This window comes from Macaca nemestrina, chromosome 1, assembly GCF_043159975.1.
Source record: "Macaca nemestrina isolate mMacNem1 chromosome 1, mMacNem.hap1, whole genome shotgun sequence".
Classification (NCBI taxonomy): domain Eukaryota; kingdom Metazoa; phylum Chordata; class Mammalia; order Primates; family Cercopithecidae; genus Macaca; species Macaca nemestrina.
The window spans coordinates 63,603,441-63,626,735 of NC_092125.1; the positions used below are offsets into that span (position 1 = coordinate 63,603,441).

Below are 23,295 nucleotides of genomic sequence, written 5' to 3' on the forward strand. Positions count from 1 at the left end.
GGTGGGGAAGAGGACCCCAGCTCACTTTCACCGCACACGTCACACGCCTTTTGGGGATAAGCAGATTTACACACTATTTATTGTTTATTACTTGAAAAAGGAGACGTTAGCCAACACACAAGTTAGCTAATTTAATCATTCCTGACCTCTCCACACCCTGTTTTCAGTTCAGTTTGATCTGTGGATATTGACCGAATGGCTACTTCGTACCTAACACCGTGCTAGATGCAGTGGAACATGTGACACATGCAACACGCACACTTGCGATTCCTAATTTTTTCAACGAACCTTTCAGTTAACTCATATTGAACACCTGCTTTGTGCCAGGCTGGGAGCTAGGTGAGCACCTGAGCACAGGCTGTCTGACTTGACCCCTGCAAAAACTTGTGGCTATTATTATCTACATTTTCCATATGAAAAACAGAAGTCTAGGGAGACTGAGTGACTTCTGTAGGCTGCCACAGATAGTAAAGACAACAAGTCTTGTGCTCTTCCTTCCATAGCCAATTGAGTGGAAGGGTGGTGGAGGCAGAGTTCCACCCACTCTACAAGTAGGGGAAACTGAGGTCCAGACAGAAAAAGCTGCATGTCTGTCTGGTCACCAAAACACATTTTAGCTGGGGCAAAGCCGGGACAACAACATTTTTTTTTTTTTTTTTTTTTTTTGAGACTGAGTCTCGCTCTATTGCCAGGCTGGAGTGCAGTGGTGTGATCTTGGCTCACTGTAACCTCCGCCTCCCGGGTTCAAGCGATTCTCCTGCCTCAGCCTCCAGAGTAGCTGGGACTACAACTGCGCGTCATCAAGCCCAGCTAATTTTTGTATTTTTGGTAGAGATGGGGTTTCACCATGTTGGTCAGGATGGTCTTCATCTCTTGACCTCATGGTCCACCCACCTCGGCCTCCCAAAGTGCTGGAATTACAGGTGTAAGCCACCATGCCTGGCCAACACAGAAGCTTTAGGATTGCCAGCCTTCCCAATCTTCTGGCCCCAGGCAATGTGGTGGGGCGTGACAGACCCCATGTGATGTCTTTGAGGTTCTCACTGCCTCTTTGGAAGAAGGGTAGGGAAAAGGTAGCAGGAGAAGAGTTAGAGAAAGGAAGAGGAAGAGAAAAGGAGGGAGGAAGGCTGAAGAGTGGACAAGCATAAGTGTGTGTAGACATGCATGGCCTGGCCAGGTAGGGCAATGAGATGGGGAAGTTCAGAGAGCCCCCAGCCACTCATCCTTTCTGTGCTCCCGGTCTCCCACGGGGTGGGGCCTCGCCCTCCTTGGCCAGGTGTGCACTGCTCTCACGCTCTTTCCCCTCATCCTAACAAAACCTGCTCCAAGAGGAAATCTGAGGTAATCACTGATGCTGTGGGACAAGTGCTTGAAAACTGACCAGTGTTTGCTTCCCTTCTGGATTACAAACCCCAAGGGATCAAAACCTGAAGTCAAAGAGAGGAAGCACTCATGAAATTTCAGATGTCAGACTTTGGAGAGGAGAGGAATTTGGGAACAATATGTCTCACCTGTGACAGAAGAGGCTTCCTATCATACCTGCCGGCAGAGTCATTACTAACTGTGTCCGTGCATACATACAGCCATGGGCAGAAGTCTGTAGATGCCAGCAAAGAAGAGAGAAGGGTCCCTGGGAAATTCCACCTCGGCCAGGCACAGTGGCTCTTGCCTGTTATTCGAGCACTTTGGAAAGCCAAGGAAGGAGGAGAGCTTCAACTTAGAAGTTCGAGACCAGCCTGGGCAACATAGTGAGACCCTGCCTCTACCAAAAACTACAAATAACTAGCTGGGCATAGTGGTGCGTGCTTGTAGTCCCAGCTGCTCAGGAAGCTGAGGTGAGAAGACCGCTTGAGCCTGGGAGGTTGAGGCTGCAGTGAGCCATGATTGTGCCACTGCACTCCAGCCTGGGCAACAGAGCAAGACCCTGCCTCAAAAAATAAAAAAATTCCACCTCTTCTGTGATGCCTTCTCTGATTCTTCCCTACTCTACAGTTGTGTTCTCTCAGGCCTCTGAAGCCCTGGAGCACTTTGCTTGTACTTTAACTGAGACATTTTTGAGACTTGCCACATTGTTTTCTAAATTATTATTAAATTGGCTGGGCGTGGTGACTCACACCTGTAATCTCAGCACTTTGGGAGGCACTTTGAGATCACAAGGTCAGGTGTTCAAGACCAGCCTGACCAACATGGTAAAACCCCGTCTCTACTAAAAATACAAAAATTAGCCAGGCATGGTGGCACACACCTGTAATCCCAGCCACTCAGGGGGCTGAGGCAGGAGAATGACTTGAACCCAATAGGCAGAGGTTGTAGTGAGCCGAGGTCACACCACTGCACTCCAGCCTGGGCAACAGAGCGAGACTCTGTCTCGGGGGGGGAAAAAAAGAAATTGTGAGTTTCTCCAGGGTTGGAGCAATGTCTGACTTTCCTACATTTCTCCTTCAGCCCCTCCCGCAGAGCTTTGCATAGAGCCAGGACTCAATATTGATAGAATAGATTCAGTCAACAGCAGTGCACAGCATACATTTCCCCACGCAAGAGGGTGAAGGCTGGGGTGCAGACAGCAGAGGGGCTGTGGCAGGTATCTCGGCGAATTCCTGAAGATGGAAAGGCTTGGGGTCATATCTGCCCCAGACCGCTTAACAAACACTTAGTGAGCGCTTTGTGCTATGCGTAATGGTGGCTGAGCCTGCAGAAGAGGCAGCCAGCCCTCTCAGGAGCAGTCATTCCACAGCTCTAAACAACAGCTGCGTATGTGATACTTGAATCTTGTCCTGCTCCAAATCACTTCTTGCCTTACAGGAGACTGGCTTTGGGGTTAGACTTGATGGCCTGATCTCTCTGCCCTCTCTCAGGGCTTCCTGCTTCAGAGATCGTTGGAATATCTGTTCCCCCAATCCAAGTGGAGTTATGACACAATAATTCTTTTTCAAACAGCTTTATGGATATATAATCACATACATGATATAATTCTTGTTCTTAATGTTATGCCATCTTACAGCATCTTTCTCTCTTTTATAAGTCTGAAAATTCTGTTAACACAGTCTTCAGTTCTGAGAAGCCCAACTAAGGATTCTTTCCTTCCTTCCTCCCTCCCTCCCTCCCTCCCTCCCTCCCTTCTTTCCTCCTTCCTTCCTTCCTTCCTTTCCTTTCTCTTTCTCTCTTTCTTTTTTTCTTTCTTTCTCTTTCTGTCTTTTTTTTTTTCTTTTCTTTTGAGACAGGGTCTTGCTCTGTTGCCCAGGCTGGAATGCTGGCATGATCTCTTCCCAGGCTCAAGGGATCCTCCCACCTCAGCCTCCCAAGTAGCTGGGACTACAGGTGAATGCTACCATGCCTGGCTAATTTTATATATATATATATTTAGTAGAGACAAAGTCTGGCTATGTTGCCCAGGCTGGTCTTAACTCCTGAGCTCAAGTGATCCTCCTACCTCGGCTTCACAGGCATAAGCCACTGCGCCTGGCCCTTTCTCTTTCTTAAAAGAACCTTAAGACTATGTGATCACATTGTAGTCCTAAACCACCTTCCCTGTTCCCCACACCCACCCACTCTAGCTGGCTTTATCCCACTATTATTTCTGAGATGGTAAGAGGCACGAGGCCTGGCTTCCTTCAGTTAGAGATAGCACAAGTGAGGCTCACGGAGTTCCAGGGGACCTGGGGTGTCTCCCAAAGCCTCCTTCTTGGCCCCAACACCTCACTTTATGTCCATACTCCTGACTCTTCCCCCAAGTCTCCATTATCCCTCCTCTCAGCAGATTTGATGGAAACAAATGTTTAGCTTCTGCTGCTGCAGTGTATTACAGTGTGAAATAAACATGGATGCCCCTTCTACCCTGACAACATAATACATTTACTGCAAAGGGATATAATAAAGTCTGTTTATTACAGCAATTAACAGAGCAGCGTTTGCCGGCATGCTTTTCAGTGGCAACCAGAAAAGTGCTTACTCCAGGTGCATAGATTCGGGAAACCATGCAACTTGAGCCAAAATGAAACCAATTAGAGGCTTAGTAAATGGGTCCCAGCCACCCCAGGAAACTTAACCATCCACGAGTCAGTTCAGCCAAGATAGAACCTCAGTGCGGGAGTTCAGCATGATATAGATTCCCAGTTTACAGAATTAATCCAGACCCGTCGCCAGGGTTGTGGTCTTGAGGATGTGAAATGTATCCGCCCAACACAGCCACCCAGGTGCTGGGTTCAAATCTTGATAAACTACATAGGGGTAAATAGATGGGGAACGTTAGCACCATTGCCTCTCAGGGGTCTCCTGCCACTGCCATGGAGGTGGGGACATAAGGAGAGGACTAGAAGCTGGGCCAGAGGGAACAAACAGAGAAGGAAGAGAAATCCTTTCATTAGACCCTGTCTTCAAGAGCCTGGATTGAAATGTGGCCGTCTTGAGTAGGTGTGGAGAGGAACCTACTTTTCAGCCTGGAGAATGTATGCTATTTTGCTTTAGGCAGAAAGACTGGACAAAGACATGAAGCCGTTTGTTCCAGTTTTTTGGTGGAGGGACAGAAGAAAGGGAAGTACTAGTTGCAATTCCCCAGTGAATCTGATTGCTAATTAACCAAATTTAATTCTCTATCCCCTTTTAGGAGGGCAGGGGTTGGCTTATACGACCAACAGGACATTCTTCAGAATGAAGTTTGATTTTCCCAAGAAGGGAAGTGTCCGCAGTGTCATACGTGTGTAGGAAAAATCCATCCTGATTGGCAGCTCTTTTTTCTGTGGAGCAGTCTCTCAGGGAGACCATGGGGAGTTTTGATCTAGAAAACATAAACCTGGGTGCCTAAGCCAGGTAGAAAACCAAAGGCTCAAAAGGGCAGAGACAAACCCCTGTTAAACAGTTCCCTCTGGCTGAGGGTGACCTAAGGGGCTCCCCTTTTCTCCATCACTCTTTCCCATCCTCAGGCCTCTGGGAGAAGATGCTGTATTGAAGGATGAGGGCAGAAGCCAGCCTGGCCTCTCTGGAACAGAGAAAGTTAGAGCTTTGAGCATCATGAACAACGGGATAAAAATAGCAGTGTTGCCATGGCAACAGAGGCAGGGAGAGTCCTGAGGATCTGTCTGGGTCCTGCCATCTCCCCCTCCTGCCTTCCTCCCGCCCCTCGGATGGAACACGGGAATAAGCTGAAGGAGGAGAGACGGCTGCCCCAGAAGGGAAAGAAACAGACCGGCAGCCCACGAGGAAAACCCTTGAACTCCAGACTTGAGGGGTTTCTGCCAGCTCCTGAGCTGCCCAGGTCTAGGAGCTCTTGGCTTTTGCAGTTTCTTCCTCAGTATGATGACTTCCTCCAGGGATGCCCTGGGCAGCTACCACTCACCCTCCTGGTGGATGGTCCTGACCTCCTGGGCTCCTCTGTGAAGAGTCAAGGTTCCTATTTCTTCTTCATGATCCTATAGTTCCTATCCCGTGGAAATTCAGAGAAGGGAACCCAGGCGGACTGGCCACAACAACCCCGACACAGTGTGCACTGACCACTCCAGGGATGGCCTGGGGGTCCAGAGGATTCACCCTGACGAGCCAGACACCCTTGTCAGCAATATGGACTTGAGGGGCTGTGTTTGTGTTGGGAGCAGGGTGATGATGGTGACGGCTCTCTCTTGCTCTTGCTTTTGGGTCAGAGAGATAGAACGTTCATTCCTTGGGAACAGATTCTGTTTCTTGGTTCTTGTGGTATTGTCAGCTTGATCGCCTGCTGGGCACAGCAGCCACCTTCAGGAGGAACACCAGACCTCCTGGACCAGTCTGCAAGGAGCCCACTGAACTCAGCAGCCCAGAGAATTTCTTCTCTGGCAAAAGTCCACCTTTGCAATTGTGAACCAAGTATCTGTCTCCAAAAGTTCCAGCCACATCTGGGCACATCTGATAAGTGTGCCCTTTATCACGCGTGCCTTCCTGTGAGGTAGGGAGGAAATGGGACTCATTGCCACCTGTTATGGAGGAGGCTGGGAGAGAGGAGGCAATTTGCCAAGGTCAGGAGTCAGTCATGGCAGAACACTGTGGGGCTGTGGCTCTCCATCCAGAAACGATCACCAGCACATTCCACCAGCACATCCCCAGCCACTGGGCAAAATGCACATTCAGTCTGTAGACAGGACAAACTCTAGCCTGAGGCTCTTCCCTTTGCAGAAGGCAAGGAATGAGGTGGGGTAGTTTGATCAGCATGGAGATGGGCACATGAGGAGCTGTGCAAAGGGAAGCCCATGGGTTACAAAACTGGAGCAGGGCGCCAGTCCTTGAGATCTCTTCTAGAATCACTTGAGCATCTATCTGCAGGTGGTTGTGGTGGTGGTGGTGATGGTGTGTGTATGTGACAGAGAGAAAGTGAGAGTGTACATAAGAGTGGGGCCTGTGATGGCCTAGACAGGACCTGGAGTCAGAGTCCAGGCCAACTGACTTACTCCCTTTGGGCCTGGCTGTAGGAGGGAAGAGAGGCAGAACTGCAGGGAGCCCTGGGCCCTGGCTAGAGGAAGATACTAGCAGAAGCTCTGGGTGACTTGCCTTTCCCTCTCGCTCCCCCTCTCACTTCTCAGAGCCACCGTACCACTTCCACCCACTCTCCCCACATGTCTGTTGTCTGCACAGAGTGCATCTGTGAGGGCAGAGGAAACCTGCGACCCTCTGGTTCCACAACCCTATGCCCCACTGAGGCTCAACCTCCCAGACTCACAGAGCCCTGGACTCCAAAGGAGACTTAAGAGGAAATTCATGTAATCCCCTATTTACAGGTGAGGAACCTGAGTCTCAGAAATAAGACATGACTAGTCTAAGGTCACATGGTCATTAGTTTCCAAGCAGGGCTAGAAGCCAGGAGACCTGGCTCCCAGCTCAGTGCTCCTTGCGTCCCACTCTAACACTTCATGTGTATTTCAGTTAGTTAATTATTGCTCTTTTTTTCTAAAAGTAACAATCTCCCTATATATTTCTATGAACCCATATGCTACATTCAAAAAGCCCTTCCCTGGGAGCAGAGAAGGAAATGACATTCTAATAAAAAGGTTTCAACCTGAGACAAGAAGCCCCTTGGGTCCTGGGGGCCAGGGTCCTAGGCAACACTCAAGTCACAGGGACCCCAAGCACCCTTCACACTTCTTGATCTTCCATTCAACAGCCTGAAGCCCAAGAGGGAAAATGGCCATGGGAAGTCCTCGCTTTACAGATGGGGAAAACTGATGCCCCCACCTGTCTGCAAGGAGGAATAAGTGCCACACAGCAAGAACAAGAGGCCCGATCTCCTCCACAGAATCATCAACCCATGTGCCCCTCCCTCACCCCAAGGGCTCAGGGCCCCCACCTCAAGGTGGAGTCTCTGGGACAGAACCATGGAGAGAGGATGGGAAGGCAGGGCAGCCAGGCCCACCCCAGAAGGAGCAGAAGCCTGGCCCGAAGTCAGAGGCCCAGGGTGCAGGGTCTGTGAATGCTGGAGCTGCTTTGGTCTTTCCCTATTCCCTGGGCTCATTCAAGGGCCTAGAGGAGGGCACAGGTCTCCAGACTGCTTCTGGAGATGCTAAAAGGAGCAAAGTCCCCATTTCCCTGAGAAGGAAACCGAGGGACAACAGAATGTGGGGTTGGGGTGTGCCTGGATAGAAGCTGCTACCTCCTACTCAGACCATTCCAGCTGCAGTGCTGGCCCCCACCTCAGATCTGGGTGAAGAAGGGACTGCCAGCTTGGTGGCAGAGGACAACTGGACCTCCACCCAGAACATTTTGACCTTGGGACCCCACCCGTGTTCCCAAAGCCAGGGCTCAAGATATCTAGTATCCCTCTGGAGCCAAGGGAGTTCTCCCGGGGGAAGAGGTTCTCTGGATGGGCTCACCGCCAACCCCCTGCAGCCGCAATCCCTGCCAAGGTCTGAGAGGCACACCTGGGGAAAGCTCTCCTCAGCCACCCACTCCCCAGGACGCACTTTCTCCGCTTTCCTGACCTTTCCTCCTGATGAGCCCGTGTGGTCAGGACATAACACCCAATACCTCTGAGTCTCCGGGGATACAGTTTCATCCTTTGCCACAGAAGTGACTTCTCTAGGACTGCAGCCTCGCAGGTGACCGCTAGGGACACACATGCCCTCCAGGCGGCTCTCCGGCCTCTGTATCAAGCTAACTTTTCTGCCCATCTCTTTTCCTCACCCAAGGCCTCTACTATCCAAGAGGACAAATAACCAGGGAGCTTGTCTCCTCTCCTTTGCGACCCCACTGGCCTTTATTGCTGAATCTTGTTGTTTCCTTGAGGGAAGGACTTCTGTTTATAATTCTTTGGATATAAAAGGAAATAACAGATTGTAGAAGGTGGGGGCTGGGAGGCAGGGGCAAAGGAAGGGGATGGAGGATGGGAGGAGGAGCTCAAGCTGTGCTCAAGCCTCATAAAGAGAACCTGGATCCCACCAAATCTGCCCAAAGCCCAGGAAAGGGCCCTGAGTGTGGGTATGAGCTGGGCAGGCAGAGGCTGCCAGCATAGAATGTGCCCTTGCTTCTCCCAGGTTCTGGGCGAACCAGCCGAGGAAGCCTTTTGCCCTCCCTGGTTGCCCAGAGAGGCCCACATTCTAAGGAAAGGGGAGCCCAGACTCTCCTATCTTGAGGCCTTGACTTGTCTACCCAGGTCACCTGTTTACCTGTCAGAAGGGTTATTCTGTCCCTGGGGAGCTAGAGGGGATCTGACTTTGCTCCTTGGCTGAGCTGTTCCCCCCATGCGGGAGAACAGGCTTATAGAATCTGCCTGAAGCGTCTCTGCCGCTGGCATTCCTGTCTGCATGTCTTCTAGCCCTGGAGAACTCCAGGATCAAAGACCAAAGGCTAAGTTATACCAAAATGGGGGGAGAGAGGAAGGAAGGAAGAAGGAAAGAGGGAAGGAAATGTTTTTTTCTTTTGCTTCCTACCTCCTGGAAATGGGCTGGGGGTAAGGGCAGAGACTGAAGCTGGAAGGTTGATGGGCGTGGGAGATAAGGGAAAAAGTCAAGGAAAGTCCTAGAGGTCCCCCACCCCAAGAGTTTCCCCTGAAGGCACCACATACAAACGCGGTCCCCTCTATGGCTTCTGAGGAGAGAAGAAAAAGGCAGGGGAGACAGGAGAATCGAGCGAGGGCACGGCTCAGTGCAGGAAAGGGGCCCCTCGGTCTGGCCACCGCAAGACATTCCCTGAGGAGGGGAGTCAGGGCCTGGGGAACAGGCCTCCCCCGATCTGTGCCGCTGGCAAGGAGGCGCCGGCATCACCAACATGGGTGGGTCATGGCCAGGGCTGGAGGAAACACTGCTTTCCAGAGAGCAAGAACAGAGGGAACCGCGGGGCCGCCGGCCACCTCTGCCCTCCTTCTCACTGGGATGACCACCTCAGGCTTGGCCCCACCTGGCCCAGAAGGATGCTGGGAGGGGGCTGGAAAAGGACTCATGCCCCGGTTCCTGGAATCCCAGGAGAGTCTCACACTTCCGCCCCAGAGGCCTTCTCCAGGGTCAGGGCTGCTGGAGGTTCTCTGCTAGAACAGCCAGTTTCCTATTTAGCAACAGCTCTCCTAGCCCAAGGAGGCACATCCCTCATGCGGTTACCCTGAGAAGAGTCCCCCGAAGCTCTCAGGGCAGGAAAGAAGTTTCGCCCCTCGGCCTCCCTGGGGCTTCTCAGTCTCTGGAAGGCATGCGGCAGGTCCTGGGGTTCCCCCTTGTGTGGCTGGGGCCTCTCTCCAAGGAGGTCTGAGAATTGGAAGCTAATGGGTGTGGTGGGCATGAGAAGGATGAGAGGCACACAGGAGGCTGATGCCCTCTGGTGAGAGTCAGGCTGAGAAGAGCACTGGCTAAATCAAGACTTAAGATACACACACGGCTTCCTGCTCCAAGCCCCAGACAGAAGCGGGCACCATCAGGCCGGGGACCTGCTGGGGGCTTGATGGAGGGGCCCTGGTTCTGCTCACACCGCCGTCTCCCGCTCTCTGTGAACTTCCTCCTTCTTCCTCTTCATTTTGCAGAAGCCATGGAGACCACAGAAGCAGGCGAAAGTGAACTGGGGCATGCCCTACACCAGGCTGGGAGAACACTCACCAGAGATCTGCAGGGAAAGGCAGGGGAGGGAGATGGGGCAGGAGAAAGGCAGGAAGAGAGAAGCAAGCTGGGGTTAATGCTCCCAGAACCCTCTGGGTCTGGCCCAGTCATTGCCACTCCCTGAGGCGGCCTGCTAGGTCTCTCACACCGGCTGGGGGAGGAGTCAGGCCTCCAAACAACAGCTCTTTGAAACCTCAGTGTTTCCTGATCTGTGTGGAGCTGATGTCATTCCTCACATTGGAGACTGGGTGAGTCCAAGGGAGGAAAGAGAAAGCCCAGCTGCTGCCTCCTTTTTTCCCCTCCCACCCGCTCTGCCTCACCTCATCACCATACACCTGGTTGGGGAACAGGAAGCAAGCTGGCTTAAAATAGACTCTGGCTTGTGCCACCTTACACAGGTTCCAGCTGGGGGCTTTCACTCGCTTCTGCAGGTCGCACACGACAGGCCCTCCTCCATCCAAATGCAGACCCCTTCATCCAGTGTAGCTTTACTTTGACACCTGGGACCGAGTCAGATTCCTCCCTTGCTTAACAACCCCAAGTTGTCTGACACCCTAGGAAAGCCTATAGGGAGCGATTATGCCCTTCCTTTGACTGCTCAGAGCAATGCAAATCCCATCCTCACCATGCAGAGAACAGACAGCAAAGAGGGTTCTTTTAGCCAACAGGCTCTTTTATTTAGCACCTATGCTGGGCAAAGGGGTTGAGAGGTAGATGTAAAAGGGTAAAGACATGGTTCTTCCCTGGCACATAAGTCTGAGGCAGAGGCTGAGGCTGGATCTGCCCCAGCTGGACATGTCGTCCCCCACCTCTGGCTAACCCGGCCCTCAGCAGGAGCCAGGGGCCGCTCTGGTATCTGTGGCAGTCTGGCTGGGGAAGAGAGGGAGCTTCGGGAGCTCAGCTTCAGTCTGCAAGAGTATCCCTTTCTACAAAAGCTCATTTAGGTTTCCCTAGCCTTAGCCACCTGCAGATTTTTCCAGTTCACCTCTCTGCCCTTCCTCTGCCCCTGGGCCTATGGAAAGGGAGCAGAAGTGCATTCAAGCCACTCAAGCCGAGAAGCTGAGAACAAAGGAAGGAAAGCGCCCTGCATGGAGGTCAGGCCCGGGCCTGGTCTGAATCACTCCTCTCTCCAGGAAGAACATGAGGACAAGCAGGTGAGTGAAGCCCAAGTGCTGCGGGGAAGGAGGGAGGCACAGGGCTATGCCGGAGGGGTTAGGAATAGAGAAGCATGAGGCGCCTCCCTTCTCCAGCCCCTCAAGCAATAGAGATTGCATAGGATGTCCTGGGCTACCCTAGCAAGGCACATGTGCAAAGTGGTTTCACTGCCTTTGAGGAATGCGGCATGGCCCAGGTGGTGGCTCTCTGGACAGTTCCACCGGTCTGGCCAACCTTGCCCTTTTGGAAAAACTTCCTTCGTGTTTCTCCAGACAAAGCTGAGGCCCACACCAAGCACAGTGCCCGGTGGAGCCAAGTCCTGTCAAGATTCTCCCCTGCCTCAGTCTCTCAGCATCCCAGTAATACAGCTATTAGCTGTAATTAATAGGTGCAATGCATTTCCACTGGCCAGCTGGATGGGCAGGAGGCCCAGCTTGAGTCAGCATGGGTAGGTAGGCTGGTTATTTAATAACCCGATTTCCAGCATCATTTACACACCCACTCTGGCAGAGTATATATAGTTAGCAGAGAGCAACCTCCAGGATATATATAGAGCCGAGACACAACTACTATATTTCTAGATCTATCCACTGCAGCTATCTCTGGATCCCTCCTGTGACAAACCTAGAGAGAGACAGGGATCCAATCTGGGACTTAGGTGGCCTGGGTTCTATTCCTGGCTCTGATGCTAACATGCTATGTCATCCTAAGCAAGTGACTACATCTCTCTGGGCCTTCATTACCTCATTTCAGTGTGTACCAGGAGGTTAGGCAAGGTTTAACACTAAGACCCCAAACCTAAGGGGGTGGAATCCTAATTTGATCAGGAAGAAGGGAGGGTGGGCAGGTGGATTCCCTTGTAATCAGTTATTGTCATGTGTGCACTTCTCTTGCTGGGGGTGTAAGTCAAGGGTACGATCAACAAAGCATTCCCATGATTATTGAAAAATACATGGGGAGAAACTGACAGGCACAACAAGGCTGATCTGGGAAGGAACTCACAACTAAAACAAGCCAGGTATGTAGTAGCCCCACAAACAGGTCAAGGTGCAGCTTAGGGTCTCTGGCCTCAGGGTGCATCGATCCCCTTCCCTTTTCACCTCACTTCCTTTTCAATGACTGTTCTTTCGTAAAAACAGCAAAATATACCCCCTTAAGTGACCCGTTCCTCCCCTGGGTCCTTTGGGGAATTTAAGAAAATCCTGGCTTTTTTGCTCTGCTTGTCACTGTAGGGAAGGATAGGGTGTGAAGTCACAGGAACCAGAACCTACACATCAGAGGAAAGGAGAGCTAACGAAGCTGGCCAGGAGCTGGGCTAGGGGCTGCAGCCTGGCTCCCGAGAAGTGTTCGAGGGCTGGCTGCCTGCCTCAGTGGGATTCCTGGGTCCTTGCATCTAAGAGCAGAAAGTATAATAAACGGGGCCTGGTTATTCTGCTTAGGTCTTTGCTCTAAAGTGCTCTGGTTATCCTTCCTTTTCTCTAACAGGGTCTCTAAAAGGGTCCTCACTGTAAGGTGCACAACTCCAAGCCCAGGAGGCTGTCTGGGCTCTGTCTGTAGCAGGCAGATTGCTGGGCTGGCCCCTGAAGTGGGGGAACATGGGGCAGAGAATTCCAACCCACTTCAGTGGACCCCTGCCCGCTGTGAAGCCCACTCCTCCCTCAGAGTCCCCAGCAGCAGGTACCTGGGGAGTCCCTCTGCCAGGCTGTGGTCTCTGCTCCTCTCTGCTCTGCCCGGGCAGGGGTCCTGTCGACTCTCTTCCCTGTCTTTACCCCTTCACCCTTGGCAGAGGGCTCCAGTACCAGCTAGAGGCTCCCTGAAGTCAGGTCCCTTTGCTGCATCTATTTGAGGGGGAGGAGTCTGGACTAGTGCCTGGGTCCATTCCCCACTCATCAGAGCTCATCATGGGAACTCCCCTCCCACCCTCCCGCTCCTTTTCCAGGCCCATAGTCCAGGAGGGACTAAGGAATGGAAAAACAGCCCCCAGAAGCCCAGAATAGGACAGAGAGGCGGGGTGGACACTGGACAAACCTCCTGCTGTCACACAGTTGGCTGCATCTGACTGTAAGCTGTTGGCCCTGGCTTCTTCCCCATCCTCCTCTCTGGTTTTTTCCCAGCTCAGGTCCAAGATGGTTTACGGTCTGGGGGCATAGACGATGCCCTGCCCAGCCAGCTTTGTGGGAGCCAAGCAGAAGAGATGCCAATCCATCCTCCCCCACCACTAGGAGGTTCCTCGGCCTCCCTGCTGATCCCTTCCCTTGGCCTGACCCCCACATCTCTCTGTGCCAGATACTCTCCCAGGGTCCTCCAACCCTTGCACCTCTGGCAAAAATGGGGCAGTGAGTCAGAGACAGTATGAACATGTGGAAGAACCAAGAGAAAGAGGAGACTCAGAGCAGGCCAGAAAGTAAGATAAAAAGAAATCCAGGGCCCCAGGCTTGCAGACCACAAACTCCTAGGTGTCTCCAATTTTGGCAATGTCCTTCATCAAAGTGGGCGGCAGCGGGGGTGGAAGGCTAGGAAGCTATTTAAAAGTGTTGGGACATGCCAGGAATTCTCTGATAAACAAGAAGAGGGATATTGCGCCCCCCACGACCCATCCCTTCATCTCCCAAGGCAGAGAGCAGAGGCACTCTCAGCAAGGCAACCGCCACCCTCACTCCCCACCACCCCCCACCCCAGGTAAAGGGCAAAAGAGAAGTGACCCAGTAAGGAGGGTGTGCCCTCGGCGCCTCTAGAACAAAGCTGAGCCCTCCGCCCCCTCCCCGGCTCCCTTAGCACCGCGCCTCAGTAATTAAAATATGAATTCACCTTCCCTCCCTGAGCCATTCATCACTGCGAAGGGAAGCAGCTGCGGCTTAGGAGACCGGATTTGGGGGATTAGCTCGGGTGGTGGAGCAGACACACCAGGAGAAAGAATTAAAAAGGAAGGGGGTGAATTGGTTTTCTCTCCCCACCTCCTCCCTCTCCCTCTCCCTCTGGCCACCACGGAGCCTCCTATCCCACCCCTTCCCCCAAAGCCTAGCCTCTGCAGGTTTCTGGGAACTGTAGTCTACAAGACCGTGTTGATAAACAGGCAGGCCAGGGGTGGGTAGTGGCACAAACTACAGATCCCAGGACTTCTTCCTGGAGTTGGCAGCAGCAAAACTGGGCACAGGCCTCCAGTCTGGGAGAAACCCGCATTCTCCTTGGAGGTTAACTCCTTCTTGGCCTGCTTGAGCCTGAGCTCCAGCCTCTGGTTCACCAAGCTCTCTGGAATCACAGGCCAAGGCCTCTGCCTCCAATGGCCTTCAGAGGCCACAGACCCTAGCTTGCCGGGCCAGCCCCCCTTGTATCTTGCTTGCCCACCTATGGAGAAAGCTCCCTCCACTTTTCCAGACTGCAAGGGCAGCCAGGCATTCTCAGTGGTTCTGAGATTCTCGGGAGCTGGAGAGGTCAGAACAGCAATAGTCCTGAAATGTCTTTGTGGCCTGCACCCAGGGTTTTCCAGCCTGGCTGGGCAGAGGCTGGCCCACCCTAAGAGTGGGCAACATGACAGACAGCAGCAGCTGGGAACCGGTGGACCAGACTGTCAGCGCCAGAACGAACCCCAAAGGTCTGACTTTAGTGTCAAACTTTTGAAAGCTGGGGACAGAGACTTTTTTCCCCCCAATAGTCTTTATATTTAGGAAGGAGTAAGGCTTAGCAGTCAAACTCTATTTCCACTAAAAATGGAACAAATACAATAAGAGAGAGTCATCTGAATTCAGTGTTATTAAACACGGGCCCACTCTCGCAAGGGAGGCCTTATGCTGGGTATATCTGAGGACTGTAAAAAAGACTTAGATTGCTGGGAATAAAGTTTCAGCCATCTGCAGGTAGGGGACAGGACATACGCAGCCCTCTGATCTGTGAATCCTCCACGGAGAAGGGGCATGAGGGCAACTTGCTTATTCAATGCAGTTGAACAATTATGTGAAATATACAATTGCATATCTTCTCCGGGCCTGTCCCATGGGCAGTAGCCACAGAAGACAAAGAATAGAATGGAGATCCACCTTTGTAACCCCAGAAGCAATCCAGGCCCAGCCCCAGCAAAGCAAGGACTGTCTTGGGTGAGTTGCTGAGCTGTGAGCTTGCTCTATGTCTCTGCTGGTGGCAACTTACCTCTTTTCTCCCAGTTCACACTTCATTCAACAAACATTTACTCAGCCATCCCTACAAAGTGCCTTGCCTTGCTAGAGCTTCACAGAGGTTTAATCTCTGGAACGGCTCATCTGTACCCTTCCTCCCAAGCCCAGCCCAGTGCTGGGGACTACCCCAGCAAACTGAACAACAGGATTCCTGGGAGGGACCCAGTTGCAGGGGGCAGGAAGCGAGCATGGCTCTAACCTGGCTTTCCAGTTAGGAGATCAGGAGTTAAGGGAAAGCAAATCAGGTGCCTGGACAGCCTCAGAGCAGGGTAGGGAATAGGATAGGCTCACTGTGGGCCCAGGGCAGCTGGACAATGAGGGAGGTGGAGGAAGGTGCCAGCCATCTCTGAACTCTGGGTGAGAGAACCCAGAGGGCAAGTAAGAAACCCTGGCCAATTCTCATGCCTTGTTCCTTTCACCATCTAAGCTGGGGCAGGAGGGGAAGTAGCCTGGATCAGCCCCAGCAAAAACCCAGCTGGCTTGGGATTTCTCTTTGCTTCTCCTATTGTTCTGATCCCCGCCCCCCCCCCCCCCCCACCGCCCCGCAACCTCCTGTGGGAAAAGGAAAACCAGTGATGGACAAAGGGTGATTGGAGTTGGGCCATGGGGCCAATTTGTGGACGTGCATCCAATAGAGACCTCCAATAGAGACCTCATGAGAACAACCTCCCGTGTGGGTACAGCACTCCCTGGTTTTCAGAGTACTTTCCCATGCACTGGTGTTGGCTCTCCCAATATACAGCATGATGTGCTAAGAGCATGGGTTTTGGCACCAGACCATGTGGGTTCAAGTCCCAGTTCTGCTCCTTCCTATCCATATGAACTTGGGCCAATTTCTTAGCTCCCTGTGCCTCAGACTTCCTATAAGTAAAATAGGCTAATAGTAGACAGGACTGTCTGGAGGATGAAATGGGTTAGTGCAGATAAGGTGGTTAGAATCATGGGGTACATAGTAGGTACCCAGTAAATGTTGGTTGGTAAAATTAAGGGCTCTGAGATATTATAAGAAACTTGCCTTCTGATTGTCAATACCAAATCTAGCGCTTTCTATAGTTCTTCAGTGGTCTGTCTTAGGCAGACTGGGGACTGGAACAGGGGGTAGAAGGCGGGACACAAGGATGCTATCTCTTCTACCACAGCCACCTGTTGGAATCTTCCAGGATGGTAGGGATAAAGTCAGGCCGATTTAAAAGGGGGCAGGGGAAGGAATGTGGGAGTGGAGACAGGCATAGGGAGGAGCCAGGCAAGCAGAGTGACAAGCAGGACTGGGGCAGGGAGGGCTGGTGCCCTTCACACACTGCAGGAGGGGGCAGCTCCTGGAGACAGTAGCACACCAGGAACAAGGGGCCCTGGAATCCAGCCTGCCGCCCAGGGGGGAGCGCCTGCCTTCCTAGTTTCACTCTGCAGAAACCTCCTCTTCCCTCGTGGCCAGCATGGAGTGTTCCCATTTCAGCCTCAGAAAGGGCCCAGAGGTCTCCTTACACAGAAAAAAGGCTGCGGATTCCAAGCTGACCTCGGAGAAAGGCGTGAAGTAGTGAGGCACTAGCACAGGCCCAAGTCTTCATGGCCTGAGGCCCTTGATTCCAGCCCCCAAATCTCTGGCCATGAGCCAGGCCTCAGTAACTTGGCAAGGGGGAAGGAACCGACTCAGAAAGCTCAGCACACCCTGAAGGTCTCCTTCCTTCCTCAGAGGGAATCTCCCTCTGGAATCACTGGCCCAGTCTCTTCATTCCAGAGTGAGGAAACAGGGCCAGAAGGGAAGTGACTGGGCCAAGGTCACACCTGATCCCAGGTTACCAGATCCCGTGATGCCCCACCCCCAAGCAGAGCCTCCTTCTGGTGCCCCTTGGTGGCTGGCTCCGAACCTGGTCCCGTGGGAGGTGCAGTTGCTGCAGGAGAAGGAGCTCGCCCCTCACTGTAGCCCATGGCTTTTAGCCCTACATGAGTTTGGGACAGCAATCACATAGGAATGAAAAGCCATAGGCCACAGCAGAGTGGAGGGGTCCAGCGGCAGGAATCTCACAGGGAGGTGAGAGGCTGAGGCACCTGAGAAGCCCTCACTCCCCTTCTCAGCACCCCCCACACCAGACCCACCCACACTGCCTCCCTCCCGGACGAGGCCCCCCAGGTTAAATTCTCTCACCATCCTCTACCACCTGCACTAAAGCCATCCCAGTAATGAGTTTCCAGTTCTTGCCCTACAAAGGACTCACACAATGGTCCTCACTCCAGGGTATGAGGAGGGGTGGCTTCCTGGCCATAAAGGACCTCCTCAAATTCCCTTAATTAGCTTCCAGCCCCCTGCCCAGGGTCCTTAACTACCCCTCCCCTAGAGAATAAGGCCGGATCTTTTCAAGGCTTTGCTGCTGCCAGTACCCAGGACAGGGGGGCCCCAAGTTAGCCTCCCTCCTTGCAAAGCTTAACTCTTTCTAGTCCAACCACTGGAAGCACAGTGGGCAAAGGAGGGTCTGGGTAAAGGAGGACAGTGATGAGGACCTGCCCTTTGTTTAGAGGGGTAAATAGGTTTCTTGAGTGCCCCCAGGGGTGGCGGCTGGGCCACCCTACCCAGACCAGTCTGGGTGGTTACCGACAACACCCATTCTTGCATAGTTCAGAGGACAGTGAGATCTCCATCTCCAGACCCGGTTGGAGGCAGAAAGAGGGCTGCAGCTGAAACCTCCCCAGGCTGAGGGCAGCTCACTCTGGAGCCATCCCTGACAAGGCTGTGGGAGAGCTGCGCAGTGCCCTGCCGCTCTCATTGGCAGGACATGGGGGTTAGCACAGACATCTCCAGGAATGGACTGAAGAGCTGAGTTGAGGGGAACCAAGGTCTCAGGGTCCTGGAAAAGATGTGTTCTAATCACAAGTACCATTTTCCCAGCCCCTCCCCTGTGACGGGTCAGCTGTAGGCATCAGCTTCAGAGAAGTGGGCCTCTAGGGCTCCTGCTAGCCCAGGCTCAGGAAAGCCCCAGGGGCCTCAGACCTCTCCCAGGGGTCCCCAAGAAGATGGTAAGAGGCCTCAGGCCCAGATCAGGCCCTACCTCTGCCAGGCAGTAGCTGCCACTCCCACCCCAACTGTACCCTCAGCCCCAGGGCCACACTTGCTGGCTCTCTGCACGACCCTGGTTGAAGCAACCTGCTTTCACTGGACAGGAATCCTGCATTCCCCAACAACAGCACAGCACAGCACGGCACAGCACGCCCCTCCACACACTCCAGCCATGCCCAACCTTAAGGGCCAAACAACTAGGCATCCTGCAGCCTCCCACCTGAACTTTGGGTCATCCACCCCAGCCCCAACCCCCTCTGGTTCTCCTTTCCATCCTTTCTCATGGGCCCCCAGAACCCCAGACCCAGGCCCTGCATAAAGCCATGGACTCTAGGCAGAATGCCCTCAGCTCCCTCCCAGGGGATGCTGGGCCAGGGGCTGGGGGTCCCAGGGGCTGCTCACCTGGCGGACTCAACAAGGCCCCCTTTCCCTCGCAGTCCGCCTCACAATTCCCCGCAGAGCCACTTCCTGCCTTCCAGGCAGCCACTCACTCCTCCACTCACCCCCGAGAAGCTCCACGCCCCAGCGAGGGCAGGCCTCCTCCCTCCCCCTGCCCGCCCACCACCGGCCTGGGCTGAGCTGTACCCAACTCAACTTGACTCACTTGTGACCCGCCCCTCCCCCAGCCCTGAGGACGGTGGGGGTGGGGGCGGGCTGGGCAGGCGGGGCGGTCAGGTATTCCTTCAACCCTGACTTGGGCCTGAGTAACAAAGGTCTCATTGAGCCTCTGGCTGTCTGGTCGGTGAAGCACAAACCTCTTGTATCTCTGGCTTTTGATCTCACTCCCTCTGAACCAGCCATGTATTACTCACGTCCCCCTGCCGGGCCATTGGTGCGGAGGGGCTGTTTGGTCCCTCCCTCCCTCCCCATCTCCTTTCTCTCCTTCCTTCCCCTGCCGCTCCCCTCCGGCCTTTTTATAGTTTAATTTTTGGCAGGAGACCTGAGATGGCTCCCTGCAGGCCCCCTCTCCTGCCTGGCCCCCTCCCCTTCTCCGCAGCCCTGGTTCCTCTTCTCACCCATACCCCTATTCTGCTCCTACCACTCCCCTGCCCTGGGGGGACAAGGTCAGCACTTGTCTGTCCTTCCATTTCCTTTCTCAGACCTGCCTGAGCCTGGCCCCCTCCACCCACCCTCACCCAGTCCTTCGCTCGGATTCCTAGCGATAGCCTGCCAATCCCAGCTGCCTATCCCTGGGCACATGAAGGGCTCAGCCCCTGGCCTGCCTACCAATCCCAGACCACCTGACAAGCTCCAAGTAAGCTCTGGAAGCGGGGCATCTCTCTCTAAGGTGTCTGGGCCAGAGGGACTGGGCTGGGGATGGAGGTGGGGACAGCCATCATGTCTCAGGCCGGACTGAACCTCACTTGGAATATGGAGGAAGAAGAAGCAGGTCAAGCCTCACCTCCTTTCCCGAGGAAACCCTCCTTCCTCCAATCCAAGAACCTGGGCAGTGAAAGGCCGCTGCTGGGCAAGAACCCCAAGGACTTCCCCTCCTCAAGCTGGGGCCATGCCCACGATTCCTGTCTCCTCTGTGCCCACCACAACCTTTCTGCAGCTTGCTGGTGGTGAGAACTGGGGCCCAGCAGCCCAAGGGGCCCAAGGGACATTCCCCTGTATATAAGGGCCACCTTACAGGGCCACTGGAACATTTTCTCTTTTGCTTCCCCTGGCTCTATCCCCCAGGATCCCTTTCTTCCTTGGCCACTCCAGGGAGAGAGGCAGTCACCTTTGAGGTCTGAGTTCTCCCCAGAAATGCCAACAGATGCTAAGAATTCCCATGGTGGCCAACTCTAGAGCCCTGCCCATCCCCCACACCTACCACCTGTGGCCTCCTCTCCACTTCAGGAGTTTCCACCCCTCCCTGGCCCTCAGGTACTCCCATTCAGCTGGATTTGGGAAACTTCTGCCCCAACAGAGGCCCCATTCTTCCTGCCGCAGGCTCCCATTGTCCCTCATGACTCCACACATTCTTGGGCCTCTAATGAGAAGTAGAGACAGCCACCCGCCCTGCCGGCCTGCCCTTGCTGTCAGCACAGCCTGGGCCCTGCTGCCTGTGGCAGGAGTTGGGGGGAGTGGGCAGGGGGGTAACCAGGAGGGAATAAAAAGAGGTGGGAGACAAAACAGGAGCGAGGGGGAGATGGAACTGAGAGACACAGAGATAGACACTGAGATAAATTGTGAAGAAGAGGACAGAGGTGATAGTAGATGGAAATGTAGAAGAAACTCAACAGGAGAAAAAAGGAGAGAAGGGGAAAAGAAACTTTTTTTTTTTTAGTGAAAACTGTGTCATGCATCTAGGTCCCCCTTAATGATCATCTTTCAGTAACACAAATATTTATTATTATTGCCATTTGGTAGATGAGAAAACTGAGGTTGATGGAGGCTACAACTTGCCTGGATGGATATTTTTTGCTCTTAGAGGAGAGGGGAGGAGAAGCCTGAGAGAAAGAGAAAGCAGAGAGCCAGAAAAGAAGAATGCTGACAAAGAGAAAGTAGAGGCAGAGGTGGAATGCAGGCAGAACCGGAGGCAGCAGGGAGCGATGAGGGGGCCTGGGGGAAGAGGTGGAGGGAGGGCTGGGAAGAAGACCTCAGGTGTCCCTGGCCTGATTGGCTGGTGGGTGTGCCCTCCCCTCCTCTCTAGGAGTCCCTTAATCTTAGCACAAGCTGCAGAAGCCAGGTCCAGCATGAAAACTAAAGCCTGTTTCACTAGGGAGCAGGGTGCAGCAACTCCTTTTAGGGAGCCCCCAGTCCCACCATTTCCTTCAAGGGCACACAGTCACCCTGGACCTCAGCCCACATCAGGGCACTGGTTGGAGATGGCTCTGGTTGAGGCTAAGCCAGGAGGAGAACTCCTTTGCAAGAAGAGTGAACCATTACCCCTCCACAGCAGAGAAAGACACAGAGGGAAGGGCCAGGGGAGCAAACTGGGATCAGTCCAAGAAAGGAAAGAAGTAGGACTGTTCCAACAGGAGCCAGTGGGCTTCCTGTCACTGGAGATCATCAAACACAGGGAACACAGCCACTTCTCGGACCCACTGCCTGGCACACAGTAGCTGCTTAATAAATGGTAAGCTAATGTAGAAGGGATCCTTGCACCTGGAAGTATGTTAGACAGATAAAACCTAAGGTCCCAACAACTCCAAAATTTCATGAGTCTACATTGGAGCTGACTCGTCCTCTCAGAGCCTTTCATAGACTTACGTACCCTTTGCAGGGACTTAGAGCTCAGCAGACCTGCCTTTGCCCATGGTGGAAGGGAACCAGGGTATTAAGCCACTTGCCTTTACCACCCCACATATACTCCAACCCAAAAAGACTAAATCAGAAGCATTTCAGATTATTCGATAGATGTTGGCTGAATGGTATAGATACACATTCAATGAATGAATGAATGAATGGCTGATGAAGCTTGGAAACAAGAGCAAGAGATCTAAGCTCTCCTGTATTTCAAGCCTGGTGTGTGCCTGGAGCTCCTTCATGCCTGTCCCCTCAGGGAAGAGAGTCCCTGGGCTGGAACAGGTTGTGGGGTGTGAGTGGGGAGAAAGCCTGGAAATCTAATTCCACTCACATGGGGGTGGGAAGGCACTGCTGAAACTTCAGAGAGACTCAGGGGATGTGATTCTGCTATCTGCCCCAAACAAGCCTGCAGATTTGGAGTTGTGGTTCAGACAGATCTGTGCGTTCAGTCCCTGGCCCAGAACCAACACAAGAGAAGGCTAGTTTAATGAAGATGGACCCAGCAGGCTGCCACATACATTGTCCTCCAGACCTGCACTAGACCAGCAGTGTGCTTGCTACGGAGAACAAGATGACCTCCTTATTTTTAGGCCACTAGGTAGCCTTTCCCCATGACTCCGGTCCCCTCTGCTCCCAGGTTCCATCTCTACTCCAAACCATGGACAGACAGCTCAGGTTCCCTCTCATTTAACAGCTTGGGAGCCCCCAACTCCCTGAGGTAAAGTGGGGTGGGCACTGCTCTACTGAGCAGGAAAGCACAATTTTTTCCCCCAAGGGCTTTCTCTAGTTGTTCCAGGAGCCTCAGTTCTGAGCCTTCGCAGGCAAACAGAGGGAGGTCCTAGCCTGGCAGCCCTGGGCTCTTAGGGAAGGGAGAGACGGGAGACCTGGCAGTAGTCCCAGGCAATGAAGATAGCAAGAGACCCAGGGGCAGGAGAGCAAACACAGGCAGAAGCTGGGGGAGTCTCTGCAGCCTGGGTACCCCCAGCCTCTGCATCTGATCTCCACTAAGCTCCAAGGTTGGGCTGTGGGAGGGAGGACACAGGGAGGTTCTTGTGTTATAAGAATCTAGCCTCCCCAAGTCCAGGACCCAGGCCACGGTTTTGCCTCTCAGCCAGTAAAGCTGTTAAAAGAAAAATATAAGAATGGGTCACTGGCAAACTCACATGCATTTCAACCTAAGCAATTTATGAATATCGAAATGTCTCAGTCTCTGCCCAAGCACTATTCCTGCCCCTACCCGTTTTCTTCCATGCCCCTCCTCAACCCCCATGGGGTGATGGTGCCCCAGCCTAAAGAACTATGGAGCTGGGCTCTCCCAAGCCCCTGTGGAGTACCTCTTGGAGGAGGAGGCAGACGGAAGAAGGGTGGGGAGAATGGCTTCAGGGACAGCCACTCATGTATCAAACATGCACTGAGCACACACAGTGGGATGGGCAGTGTGCTAGGCACCGGGAGATAGTACTCACTGAGGCCTGGCAGGCAGTCCAGTGGGAAGACAGGCCCACCTGCATATGACTGCAATTCAGAGCAGTCATGTCAGCAGGACTGTGGTTTCCCCCGCCACCCAGTCTTCTTGTCACCTCTTCCAGGGTTACACTGAACTGGATCCTCCCTAGTTGAGGGTCTCTCCTTCCTCTTCATGCCTTTAGGA

The 23,295-nt window shown here is 53.3% G+C and overlaps 2 protein-coding genes across 25 annotated transcripts in view; both read right to left on the bottom strand.

The window, feature by feature from the left end:
- Positions 1-23,295, bottom strand: part of LOC105484817 (LEM domain containing 1) — a 74,602-nt gene that overhangs the window by 49,662 nt on the left and 1,645 nt on the right. For 23 of the 24 annotated variants that reach the window (XR_011613141.1, XR_011613153.1, XR_011613144.1 and 20 more), the window contains exon 1: positions 9,549-9,724. The exons of the other annotated variant lie outside the window; for it this stretch is intronic. Coding sequence is in view for 10 of the 23 variants with exons in the window: in XM_071079066.1 (XP_070935167.1) it covers positions 9,549-9,723 (175 nt within the window). In the remaining 13 variants the exon portion in view is untranslated. Of the gene's footprint in view, positions 1-9,548; positions 9,725-23,295 lie in introns of those variants that run through there. 24 annotated transcript variants of the gene reach the window in all.
- Positions 9,904-10,005, bottom strand: LOC139358410 (BLACAT1 overlapping LEMD1 locus). The gene has a single exon (XM_071079074.1). The coding sequence runs from the start codon at positions 10,003-10,005 to the stop codon at positions 9,904-9,906; it is 102 nt and encodes a 33-aa protein (XP_070935175.1).

Excerpts from the sequence above, each read along its gene's own strand:
- LOC139358410 (XM_071079074.1), bottom strand. The coding sequence starts at position 10,005 with ATGCCCCAGTTCACTTTCGCCTGCTTCTGTGGTCTCCATGGCTTCTGC.